Source organism: Phytophthora ramorum (genome assembly GCF_020800215.1).
Source record: "Phytophthora ramorum isolate Pr-102 chromosome Unknown Phyram_PR-102_s0008, whole genome shotgun sequence".
NCBI classification, from domain to species: domain Eukaryota; phylum Oomycota; class Peronosporomycetes; order Peronosporales; family Peronosporaceae; genus Phytophthora; species Phytophthora ramorum.
Window position 1 is genome coordinate 396849 of NW_027150654.1, and position 13626 is coordinate 410474.

Genomic DNA, 13626 nt, shown 5'->3' on the forward strand with positions numbered 1-13626 from the left:
GTGATCTTGATCCTGGTACGTCCTTCCGCCATATAGGGATTGTTGCCAACACCCTCACACTCCAACTCCTGATTGTTATCTATGTAGCACCCAACCTTACGAGCAAAGGCGGCATCCAAAATGGACACCTCGGCGCCACTGTCAAACAGCAGAGTGGCTTTTTCGTTGTTGATCTTCCCCACGGCTTTCGCCTGGCGAAACTTCTTGTCTGGCACGTGATACTTCCAATATCCTCGGGATTCTCCATGCAAGAGATCCAAGGCCATCGTCACTTCCGATCGCGAATATTCGTCGACTTGGTGGATGCTGGAGATCGCCACGGTACGCTTGTCATGAAGATCACATGTATTGTCAGTCGGCCGAATCAGCTTACTCACCTCTGACTTCGACTGTTTCTCGACATATGCATAGATGCAGAACTGAGAACGCTCGTCTCGTACCGGATTCAAACCCGGCGAGCGATCTAGTTTAACATCTTCTCGGCTGCTTGTGGAGCATCCCGCCGTGCTTGTTCGGGTTATACCACTGACGGATCAAGTTGTAAAACTCTTCCATCGGGCACTCTCCGGCTCCGTGGATCTCGCCGCAGGCTTTGCAGGTGAAAGACAGCGATCGGTCGGATGACCCTTCTTGCCACACTTCTCGCACGTCAATCGCCAACAACCCAAGTCCGTATGCTTGGTCGATCCGCAGTGGAACACGGCTTCCTCGGCAACTCTCCTTCCGGTACCCCAGTCGGCTTGTCGTGTCTGCGGCTGTTCGCATCTCGGTTTGGGCGTCGCTGATCTTGCTCCTGCGTCGCCCCTTGATCAGCCGTAGCGGCCAGGTGGATCTTGCACAGATCGCTTTCTCCATCTGATCCGCTGACTTCTGGCTCGGAATCACTCGAACTCGCTGCTTTCTGATCGCGCGAACTGCACGAGCATTTGCAGATGGAGCGACACCAGTTGGCGCCTTCGTTTTCGGCTTGATTGATCCATATACCGCTTTCCTTGTCGGGCTTTGGCTCTCTGTCGCGCCCGTAGCGTCTCCTCCAAGGTGTCTGCGTCGGGAACCTCAGCAAGGCTAGTTGGTTAGCCAAGTCGCGATCGTCGAGAGTCTCGATGAAGTGATCAACGTGTTCACGTCGAACTTCGATCGACCCATCCTTGATCGGAAGATGCGCTCTTAGACCGGCGACGTTGAGACGGTGCAGATATTCCAGCGGCGATTCTTCCGATCGCTTCCGTGCATGGTAGTATTGTCTCGCGACAGATACTCCCCTGCCACAGTATTGCGTCTGGAACGTTTGAGATAAACTCTTCCAGTCACTCCGTGTGGTCCTGCTTAGCTGTCGGTACCAGTTACGCGCTGGTCCCTTGAGCAGATCGCCGAACACCAAACACTTTTCGCTATCGGGTGCTTGGTCGCGGATGAAGCAGACTTCATCTTGCTAAGCCAACCCCTGGCGCGGTCCTCGTCATTGTCCTTTCCGGAAAACTCCTTTAGTTCAGAGATCGCCGACACTTTGATTCGAGTAGCAGAGAGCGATGCCACCAGAATTTTCGGCGGACGCGACCGCTGCGCGAGTAGGAGTTCCTACGCTCAGATCATCCGGATCGTATTCGCTTGGATGAGAGTGGACCACGTGGTTTGATTCCACTGATTCCATCTCGACGTCTTGAGCTCCGGGCGATTTGGTCCGATCGTAACGGACGATCGGCCGTCTGCGGGACTGCCGGCGTCTGTTGCTCCTTCAGAAACGCTCCATCGCTGCATTGAAAAAGGTTTGCATGCGATCGGGTGTTGCTTGGGCTTGGCCAGATCTTGGGTCAGCTGATGTCTTGACTTCCGATCTATCTTTGTGTGATCGTAACATGGCTACTCCAACTGGCCCGAGTGTCATTCGTTGCAATTCAACCGAGCTGTCTGACCCCGCCTCTGACGTGGCAGACGTATTGGGAAGATCCCGTCTGGCTGCGGACCGTAGGCAATCTTGCTTGCTGGATCGGGACCACGCTGCCCACCATAGGCGTCAGTTTGGCGAAGAGAGTTAAGTTGCCTCTCTGATCGTTTCCAGTTCCAGATCAACAGTTCGTTCGCATCGAACGCACCAAGAACTATTCCAGCCTCCTTGAGCATTCGCATCAGGGCTTTGACTGCGTCCAACTTGTTCGACACTTCTCTGGGTGCCTTCACCGGACCTTGGAGATCGCCGATCAGCTTCAGCTGCATGATCTTCATCGTTCGATCTTCGGTCAGGAATTGTACAGGTCTTTCCGATAGAAAACAGATTCCAACTGCTCTTCTGTCCAGCCGTCATTGTCCGTCTGGTCCGATTCTGGCGCTTTCATCTTCATGCGCGATGTCTTCGACTTCTTCTTCGGTGCCGATCGAGAGGTTGGAGGAGGAGTTGTGGATGAAAGTCCTTCGGTTTTCACCGTCGGACCTTCATCCGGCGGATCACGATTCGCATCGTGATCCGCGGGGGGGGGGGGGGGGGGGGGGGGGGGGGGGGGGGGGGGGGGGCCGTAGGGGCTGGGGAAGGGGGGTAAGGCTTCTCTTCTAGGTCCATTTCTGAAACCGCCTCCTTCGCATCGTCAGAGCTCCTCCCGGCACTCTGTCGATCAGATGATCCTGGCGCTTTCAGCCCGTCGACGGCGATCCATCTTCCGTCGACGACCCATTCCTGGTTCTATCTTGCTCTTGACATACTCTTGAGTAGACTCACGGTGAAATCCCTGTGAGTTACCAGAAGATCGGGCACGCGCACCATTGTGGTGGAGCGGGATCACGAAATGCTGACGCGATCGCAACTCACCAGCGGTTGCCCGGACTGCCGACTGTCGGAGGGGGTACTCCGTTGATCCGGCGGATCTTGACCTTACAGCTCACCTTGTGTACCCGACGGCTTGGGCGGGTTACGCTCTTTCGGTACTCACGCGAGGAAGTCAGTGGTGAACAGGGCAGAACTGGGGCTTGAGGGCCCTTCAGGGATGGGGGGTGGTTGGCTGCCACGCGGATATACTTCACGCAGCAGTCGGTTCGGGTGTCGATCGTGTGTGATCGATCACGGGGGTGTGTCCTTTACGGGGTCCTTTTCGATACTTGCCGCCTCCTATGGCGGGGTCTTGATGAGTGGAGGGAGAAGGGGAGCGCACCTGGCCAAGCTATCCAGGGGCTTCCGCGTTCTCGCTTGAGTCACTTCAGATGGTGTTCGGTCGTCGGGTAGGCCAATATACTTCCTTCCCGGAATTCGGAGAGACCACTTGCGTGCTACAAGGAAAATCTCTCTCTGTTATCCTTATAACTACGTGCCTATCCCCATCTCTTGCGTATCTCATGATTGCTGACATTCTTGGACCTCCGATGTGCCGGTATTTGTGGTACGTGCCGATCTGATCGGCTGATTTGTACCCATGTCAATCTGATCGGTCGATCGGTCGATCGGACCCATGTTGATCCGATCGGTTGATCTGAATCATGTACCCAACATGTGGTACCGCGATCAAAACTGTCAAGATCGGAATGATGGTCTTCACATTCACCATCCGGTCGTCCGACCGTTGATGCCGCCCACCCAGGTCCAAAGCCATCCATCCGTACCCATCGACCAATCACCTGGTCGGACACGATCAATCCATCTCCAAAAACTTCTGGTCACTTCTCCACACCCGGCTGATCGCGCACCGCTTCGTCGTGCAGCCCGGCCGCACGCGAGCTCGCAATCATTTCCGGTGCGGGACGTTTGCAACCGTCCGCACTGCTGCAGCGTCGGCTCCCAGAGCCGACGCGCCTTCTTTACCTCGACGTCTAACGGCGGAGTGTCTTTCGACAAATTGTGTGTCGACACGACCGCGTCGCTCCGGACGCTTCGAGACCTCTCGAATCAGGCCCTGCTGATTCGGCTCACATTTTCTTCCAACGACTCTCGCAGTCGTTGTTGTTCGCTTGGGGTGATCCGAGAAGCGCATTCCGCGCTGTCTCGGTGGAGAGCCGCATGCATCACGTGGTGCATGTGCTGCGCCGACAGGGCCATCGCTCTCTGTCGCGCCGCTGCTGCTCCCGAAGCGCACGATCGTGCGCTTATCCAGTCGATCACCGGATCATGCCGTGCAAGCCACGGCATGCCCAACACCATATCGAACTTATCGTCCAGTTCCAGGACGATAAGCTCATCGACGAACTCCTCTTGATAAGAGAAGCGTACGCGTACGATACGCTTCTCGGTTCTAACAACGACACCCGTTGCTAGTCTCACTTTCAATAGACTTCGAGTGTTTTCACCTCCTCGAAGTCAAGCCTTGGAAGGCTCTGCAGTCGAACAAAGTGTTCGATGCTCCACAGTCCACTAGAGCACGAAGAGACCTCTCTCTTCGAGGTACCCTCAGGATGACAAGGTTCAGCTTGTCATCTTGCTTCTTGCAGTGAGATTGACTCTCACTGGGGGCAGCGATCTTCATTGCAGCGTGTTCGATGTCGACACGCTCGATCGCATCACCAGCAGGCGCCCCGCGCTGCTGGTCCCTCTAGTTTTTGATAGCCCGTGACGATACCCAGTATCGCCACGACGGCTCTTCGCCGCGTGCACAGGTGGTGCACTCGCGGACATAGTGACCGATGTTTCCGCAGCGGAAACAACGCACATTCGTTGATCCACGACGCTGCTGGTTCCCAGCAGCGGTCGCACTCGAGAGGTCCATTGGTTCGGGACCTCCCGACGGCCTTACCACCGGTCGTGGCATCGGCGCGGGGCGTTCACATGCAGTTTAGCCTGCCGCAGGCTAAACTCTTCTTGCATTGCAAGCGCAATTGCAGCCTCGAGAGTATTTGGATACTCTCGGAAGAGATAGGTCTTCACAGGCCATCTCTAAGGCCTTCATGAACGTGACGACCTTTGTCGCCTCGTCAATCGGGTTGGTCACGATGTTCGAGACCAAGGACCGTGCTCTTTGGGCGTAAGCATGCACGTCATGCTTGCCTGTGCAGATCGAGGAACTCCGCCCTCGATCGGAACTCGTTTTGCGGGGGCTCAAACGCTAGTTTGAGCCTCTTGAACTCTTCGTACGTGCTGAAGCACGTAGGGTCCGTGAGTCGGCATCCGTACGCTCAACTCCTTGCTCGTCCGCCAAGACATGACATGGCGAACGCAACCTTCGACAAGGGTCGACGTATCGTCGAGCCGTAATGGCAGTGTCGACTCGACAAGCCAATGAAGGAGAGGTTCACCCTCTCTTCCAACGTAGCTGCTTACGTGGAGTTTCAATGACTCCACGCGCGGTGTGGCGATGGCGACACCAAAGCTTGAGCGAGGTTTCACGCTGTTCCTTCACGATGAAACCCAGAGCAACACCGTGTTGCTCCGTCGGTGATAGCGTTCGCAACATCGTGCTACCGCCGCTTCTCCAATGACTGTTGACAGTCGTTGGAGGGCCTCCCACTCTGGTTCGACAGGTGGGGGCAGTCTGCACGCGCAACATGCGTTGCAGACGTGTTTGGGCTACCCACGGACATGTTACTGTCCGAGGGCAGGTTCTCAGCCCCGCGTTCGTATTCCATATGAAGTGTTCTTAGTCGGTCGTTGGACGGACTACAAAGTGCTACCAGGTGTAATGGGTCTGCTTAGACCCACTACTTAAGCTTACACGTGTGCGCACGTGTATGAGGAAGCGTAGGAGTATTTTACTTAAGTTTACTATATTGTATCCGCAAGTATACTTAAACCTATATAAAGGAACCGAGCGATAGCTTGGTGCCAAATGAGAACTGTATTGATTGTAAATGGGGTCTCCTAAAACTGATATTCTAATGAGAGGTTCTGCCATTGGATGGCTGGCAGAACCCCTATCTATTGAATGACTCTCATGGTAGAAAGGTGTTGATTCTACCAGTCATATGCTTTGCTATGAATGTGGACACCTTGTGGAGTGGTCAACCTGAATGTATCCCTTAGTGCATGTTGCACTAAGGTAGGAGGTGAACCGATATGTAGCCCCGCTACAACGGCGCTCTGGAATTGGCTGCCAGCCAACGTACTTGAACAATGAAGCGAATTTGCCTTTCTTGACTTGAAACACACCCTTCCAACGATGTACGCAGTGCCAATAGGTCTGTAGATGTTAGTGTGGTGAAGTGCTCTCCGAAAATGTGAGCGGGAAAGAGTGAAGTGGCCACAGTTCCGGAACAGTGACAGAAGAACGGGTCCGATTGATAGATCCGAACTAAGAAGACGATACGGCCAAGAAAGGTGACAGAAAGTGCGAGATGAGGGATGGTCCCGCCAGGGACGCCAGATCCGACAGATAGCCCAGACGAGCCCATGTCCAGATCAAGATCGGAATCTGTGGAGTGTAGATTGGGGAAGTGACGGCGCACCTGGATCAGCGTCACCGAGATGGCAGATGCCTTGGAAACCGAGCCGACCAGATCGGGATCGGGCCCCACAGTAAGTTTTGCCCAGATCACGATCTGGCTCGGCAATGAGGCAGGGGCGGATCCCGGATCTTGGATCTTGGATCCGGCCCGACTGCGAAGCATGGGATGGTGAGGAGCCGCAATCAGGCGATTACATCAAGGTAGCCGGTGCAGAAGACGGCGGGGGGATAGTGAGATGGCAGAAAAGACGCATGTCAGTCGTACACCGTAGATGAGTGGATGCAGGATCGGACAAAGTATGGGATAGGACTTAACATAAATCAGAATCGAATTTGTCCTGAACTACAAGAGTGCTTCGCCTCCGCCAAGAAACGGGAGCTACATTGGCCCTACAAGGTGTTGGCAAGACAAGGAGTAGCTGATCTAGTGGTTGTGTAAGTCTGGGTAATATATTGGCCAGACCTTACTACTCTAGTGATCTATTATCAAGTGCAGATCCCAGATCCGACGGAGTTATTACTTGGCCCGAAGATCTCTCGATTTCTCAAAACCCAGAGCCCCCGCTATAGGAAGCGGCAAGTAACGCAAAGGAAGGAGAATCCACACCCCAAAGGCAACCCCCCGGCCCCGGATCAAGTCCAGGCCGCCAGATCGGAGCTTGATTGAATCGCTCCGGATCTGGACCTAACGGCAGCAGAGCGAGACTTCCGCGCTGCTCCACCATCCGCGTCCCGCCAGGACGACATAGCCACATCTCTTCGGAGCGCCGAGAGAGCAGATCCAGCCCACCAACGGGTACACAAGGTGAGAAGTTCAGCAGATCACGGATCATCGGGGGACCCCTCCGTTAGTTGGTGTCTGCGCGCTGTTGGGAAGCCGGATCCAGTCTTAACCAGATTTTGACGGATCCCGCTACACCACATTAGCATTCATCCACACCGACCTTTCAGGTGAAAAGGCCACCAGTCTATCGACGTACACATCTTGCAGCAAGGCAGGTGGGGTCCGGGCTGGAGTCACATCACTCGGAGACACGACATTCGGTTGTCGAACGCGAGTCGGTGTCGTACTTACGGTAGCTTCGAGTTGACCATCGCCGCAACCGCACCATGCGCTTGGGCGTCATGGTCGCCAGCCGCGCTTTCACCTCGGCTACCACGCCCACCACGACGTGCTTGGGACGTCACTTCCGCCAGCCTGACGCCCACCACGGCTCTCACAACAGCCTCGACGGGCAGGGGCGTTACCTCCGGTGGCCCTGCGTCCGCCACGCATCCACCACAGGCTTTGATGCTTCCCGGGTCTCCACGGACCGCTCGAGCACCTCGGTTCCACTCGCAACACCACCTGCACAACGTAAGCAGTCTCAACGTTAACAATATTAACAGCAATATCACCTCACCGTTTCAGCGTACCACTCGTGATCACTGTGACATCTGTGGGTTGGTATCTGCGGGTAGCTCCATTGGCAGGACGCGGTTGCAGCGCTGACGAACTGGGAGTACGGCAAATTCGCCAGGAGAAAGTCGACACCTTCCTGTCCTTTCGGGTCCCCGCCTGGCCGAACATACCGGTACGGGGATCTAGGCTTTTGCTGGACGGCGGCTTTGCAGGTCAAACCCTTCTTGCGTAGCTGCACCCACGCGTCCTTAAACACAGCGACGCCACCAAGACTAGTCGCTGTGTCAGCAGCAACGGATCCACCTTGTGCGACGACCCCGTGAGCCATTGACGCTTGCGCGCTCCTAGCATCTGAACCTGATTTCGCCTTCTGCCAACCATTTGCTCATTTCGAAAGTGAGGGCGAAATAGAAGGCTGCTGTACGTCGTAACATCGTAAACTTATAAAGGTTTTCAAAATTACACCATTGCACGGCGTTGTTCACAAAGTCAACACTCAAATTCAAAAAGTGCGCACTCAAAATCAAAACCTGTCAGATGTATTACCCTTGAAAATGATACTACGTCTCAGATCTTATCAAAAGTTACGTCCCAACTTCCATGTCGTCAAAGTGCAGCGTGTGCACTGGTGATGAGGCAGTGAATGGCAAAAAACTCGATTGGACAGCGCTGGGGTCACCACTTCGGCAAACAGGGGGTCTGCAGCGAGCTTGAGATACCCGGCACGATGCTCCGTAATCGTTGTGCCGTCGGGGACGCGCAGGATGCCAGGACGTTGTCGCGCGAGAAAGCGTTTCACAGCACTCTGTAGACAGAAAATACATTCTCTATCGGGTTCAGCATAGGGGAGTATGGCCTAGCTTCAGCATCTCGGCATCTTGGAATTCCTCCTCGGCGAAACACATCCTTAGCGTTGGTGTGACACGGGGCATTGTCGAGCACGAGCACGACTCATCCAGAGGGGTGGAGGTCTTGATGCGGCGCAGGAATCGCCTGATAAACTGTTCGCGAGTCCAGCAGTGAACGAGCCGAACTGCGACTCTTGGAAGGCTAGGCCAGTACTTGAGATAACAGCAATAATATTAATATGTTTACCTTACTGGAAACACCAGTCTGTACTGCGCGCTGCCCCAGCTTGATCCAGACACGCCCACAAGTTAATGTTCGTTTCATCAAATAAAATACTTCTTGTCGTTAGCGAGTGCTGCGTAGAACTTGATCACGTACTCGTAGCTTTTCTGTTTGTGATTGAGCTGTTGCGGTTCACAACGTCTCGGTGCAACTTCTTGAGAGTGAAGCTGCGGGCGTCTAGAGCTCGCCGCACGGTCTCCGGTTGACAGCCACGTCGAACTTCTGTCAACAAGGTGTACCATTGGACTAGCGTAAACTCTGGCGTCGTTTCGATATCACTGAGCAGGTAATCGACGTGAACAACAAGTAGCTTTTTGATGACCCGCCGCGTTGATGTTGGTCACCACTCCAGTCTCCAGTCTCCATGGCCCTCTTGATCCAGCCCCATGAAATACGCTCGTTGACGGTTGTGGAGCTCCGCCACGGTTTTCCAGTCACCAGCGTTCTTGCCACTCGCAGGATAGCCACACGCACCTGACTTGGGTACGTCTTGTACTTGGTAGTTGGCATGGTGCCAAAACAGAAATGAGCCTGTTGGTTATGCGAGCGCATGCTTCGCACTAAGTTCCCGCCACCGGGAAGGCATTAGACACCAATCAATTTCCCTATTAAAATAAATACTACGTTGACGATAAATTTATGCAGTGGCTTTTGATTTTGAGTGCGCACTTTTTGAATTTGAGTGTGACTTTGTGAATAACGCCGTGCAATGGTTGTAAATATATGAGTTTGATTTGATAAGTACCATCATACACCGGGTATAAGATTTTACAAGGAATTTTCGCGCCGAATTTTGGCGCCAAGATTCCGACATGCTGATTACATATACAATACAAATTGCAAGATAAATGCAGGTCGAAGCTCAGATGATACAAACTACAAGGTATATACATATCTCGGCCGCATGCTGGTTGCCAATCAGTCGTGCAGAGCGTATTGAAGGCTCTGAATGAATGATATTGCAGCCCCACACGAACAAATCCTCAAGAGCAAGCGGAAGCGGGCTTTGAGGTCGCTCCGACACCAACGCTTTCCTCGCAGAACGGCGGCGCTCGATCAGTACTGCCATATCAAAGCGACCATATCAGCATACTGGCCGTGCTCGAGCGTCCTCCTGATTCGGAGGCCCATAGACGAGGATTCCATATATAAATGACGGGTAAATTACTGGATAGGTACATTGTACCGAGATTATTGCCCAATCAGCGATGTATAGGCTACCCGCAACCGAAAAGCTCCTTATTGGCCAATCAGAGGCATTGCTAAAAGGGCGCATTTTGCGCCCTTTTAGTTTAGAGTACTTAACTTTCTATGCTATAGTTTATCCCTGCGACTCGCGAAAGGGTTAATCGGCCATCTATTGATGATTATGTTTGTCTATAGAGCCTTTAGGCAGTTCTAAAAGATCTGTCTGTCTTCCTCGAAGATTTTTTCACTTCGGCCTTTCCTTCGGATTCCATGTGGTGGGTGTACCATATTCGCTACAGCGGATCCTCTCTGGGGTCTTGATCGGCCGATGGGTCTCACGTCAAGGCAAGTGTTTCTGGCTCTTGCACGGTAAGCATCCGTATCCTCTATGAAGGGTTAACCCTCTCAGGCACAGCTGCGGTCCCGTCGTCGGTATTGGGTCTTCACGTGTAGAGTAACAGCTCTTAAACTCCGTGGGGTGCCGTTTCCGCTGTTATTTGGGCTTTATTGAGGTCTTCTGCTGGGCCGTCATGTCAAGAGGTTCGTATATGGACTCTGTGTTGCACTCTGGGGAGGGGAAATCGCGAGCGTAGAGGGGTCCCATCTCTTCTGTGCGTGGTGCTTGAACGAGAACGCGAGGGGCTCACCAGGCCCGAGGTGTCTTGGTGTGTGAGATCTTGAACACGTGGGGATCACCAGGCCCTCCGTGCTTGGTGTTTGGGTTGCGTAACCGCGATGGTTCACCTGTCAACGCGCCGTGGTAGGTGCTTGTCTTGAGCGCTCCTAAGGTTACCAGGTCCTCGGTGCGCCTTGGCGACGTAATCTTCTTGGGCACTACGGGGCCGCCAGGTCCGTTGCGTCTTGGTGTTGGTCTCGACTTGAGGGCTCGCAGGGGTCACCAGGCCGCGCGCCCTGAGGCTTATGAATTACTTGGTGGTATTCGCCAGGTGGTGGCCATCACCCTCTAGCGTACGGGGAACAGCTCTTCTTTCCAGCCCCCGCCCACACGGGGGGAAGTTCGCGTCCGAGAGAAGGAAGATCCGGTTACCCCGACACTTGTGCTAAGCGACGCGAATTGCGAACTCGCGCGGGCTTAAACCTAGGATCATGCATGTTCACACGATGTGGCTCACATCTCGCTCGGTGTATGATTTCCCGCCGCCCTCAGGGTACGTGGGGTGAGGCGTGGGTGTAGATTTCTTGTCGATAGCTTCGATTTTGTGACAGCCGCTCTGCATTTTTTACCAATGTCCTCTGTCTGGTGATGCGAGCGCAAATTGATGATGCGGCTGTCATGATGATGGAACCATGGTGATGTAGTTTTCGATGTCAGCAGCTGGTGTCGGTAACGTACATAGTACACACGTCTCCATTTGAGATATCCTACATGTACCCTGAAGTCGTAGCGTTGAATATATCGGCAGGAGCAGCGTGTATTTTGCACGAGAGTGCAAATTGGTTGGTGAGCACGCAAGGCTGTCACGCAGTAAGATCGTAGATTAGAAACAGTCGTTTTAAATTCATGACGAGCCACCACTCCTCAACCCCGGGAAGCCTCTGCTTCGTGGAGTTCGCCGTTAGATTCTACCTCTACCCTCTCAATTCGAGCATGGCCACAAAGAGTGTTTGGCAAACACTACTCGGATGACAAGCCTTATAATTGTTGCCGCCGCCGCTGCCGTATGTACCAACACCAGCTACGGGAGCTGATGATGTGGAGATGGGTAAACTGAAAATCTCGTGGCGTTCTCTGTATTATACCAGTAATTTATAGTAATATAGAGTGTGTATGGTCATGTCGGTACAGAGCGCGCCACGAGATTTTCAGTTTACCCATCTGCATTATCTGTGATCGGGTGTACTTCCATTTTGTAAATACACAATCGCTTATCGTGATTCCAAGCTCCGTGCACGGACAGCTAGCCGGCATCGTGCATGCACAGTAAATGCGACTGCACGATAAATGTATTATTATAATATACAATATATTTTTAAAATAGCGAGGTCGTCGCGGATTGCGAGGCCAACGGAGAGCTCTAACGGAGGCTGCTGCCATTATGGTATGCGTGAGAATAGGGAAACTAGCGGCATGTATGGAGGAGAAGAGACTCGCTCTCCTTCCTCCATATGCCCGGTTCTGGAAAATTACTACAATTCATACTATGGTACTTAAGTACTACATATATTCGTAGTGAATAGTAATGACGATACTAGGTACTAGTACATGTACATAGGACCATTCGCGGGAGCCACGATGGGATCGGCACACCCCTGCAAATTGCAGTGCAGTGCAATGTGCGTAGCCTCTGTAGTACAATTGCGTGCGTTTATGCGGTAAGCTATTTACCGTAAACGTACATGTACGGTTTGCTTCGAAAGCTGGCGTTCAAAGGGCAGTGCTTTGCTGTTCGACCCCATCTTCTGTTTCCATTCCGTATTTCGTCATCCAGTCCCCAAGGTGTTTTTCTTCGGTGCCAGGAACCGACAATGCGCTTGCCTTCTATCCTTGTGGTAGTGTCTGCGCTCACCCTTCTCGCAAGCGGCACCGCCTTATCTGCGGATACTGACAAGGGCGTGATGGTCTCCATGATGGCGTCCCCAGACTCCGGGTTGCTGGATGTGGGGCACAATAGCGGGAAGAGGTTCCTGCGAGTCCACGAAACAGCCAATGAAGACGATGGCAGCGAAGAGAGACTGTCCGGTGCGAACATGTTCAACACGGAGAAGATCAAGCAGGCGATGGCGGACTCCAACTACGCGAAAACGTTGTTCCGGAGATGGAAGCGTAACGGATTCGAAGGTAACGATGCTTTCGACAAGTTGAAAGCGTACAACATTGGCAAGGACAACAGCGTATACAAGCTCTACACGAATTACGTCACGTGGCTCGACACACATCACCCACTTGGTGTAGTTACGGGCGATAAGAAGATGTTTGACGAGACGAAGCTCAAAAAGGCAATGGAGGATGGCACGTACGCAAATACGTTGTTCGGGCGATGGAAACGCAATCGACTCGATTCGGACGCCGTCTTCGCAAGGTTTCAGCAAATGGGCGTGAAGAAGGACAATAACCTCTACAAGCTCTACACGGATTACTACGCCTGGCTCCAGATTCATCACCCCATCCCAGGGTCACAAAAAGTTTCGGCCAAATACTTTTTGTTTGACTCAACGCGGCTCAATCGTGCGATGAAGGACACAACTTTCGCTGAAAGTTGTTCGCGAAATGGAAAACCAGTGGATTCGACTCGGACCTGGTCTTCACAAGGTTCCGGGCCTTGGGCTCCAAGAAGGGCGATAATAAGCTCGACAAGCTCTACAGGAATTACTACGACTGGCTCCAGATTCATTACCCGACGGTGGGGTAAACGGCACTCCGTCGCTCATCGGCTTGCACCAGCACACCATTTAGTATCGCTCCATAACGAATTCAATGCAGTTTCTCAATGGTTAGCAATGCACGACTCCCTATCAAGATGACAGACATCGAGGGGTTTCGCCACGGATCTTCCATGAAGAGTCTCTTCATCCCTGGGGCGGCGTTCCTTC

The 13626-nt window shown here is 53.2% G+C and overlaps 1 protein-coding gene across 1 annotated transcript; it reads left to right on the plus strand.

The window, feature by feature from the left end:
- Positions 1–12432: 12432 nt before the first annotated feature.
- KRP23_9160 (RxLR effector protein SFI6) lies at positions 12433–13557 on the plus strand (the record flags this gene model as incomplete). Its single annotated transcript, XM_067895893.1, has 1 exon — positions 12433–13557. The coding sequence occupies one exon, from the start codon at positions 12433–12435 to the stop codon at positions 13555–13557; it is 1125 nt and encodes a 374-aa protein (XP_067742337.1).
- Between the last annotated feature and the right edge of the window lie 69 nt (positions 13558–13626).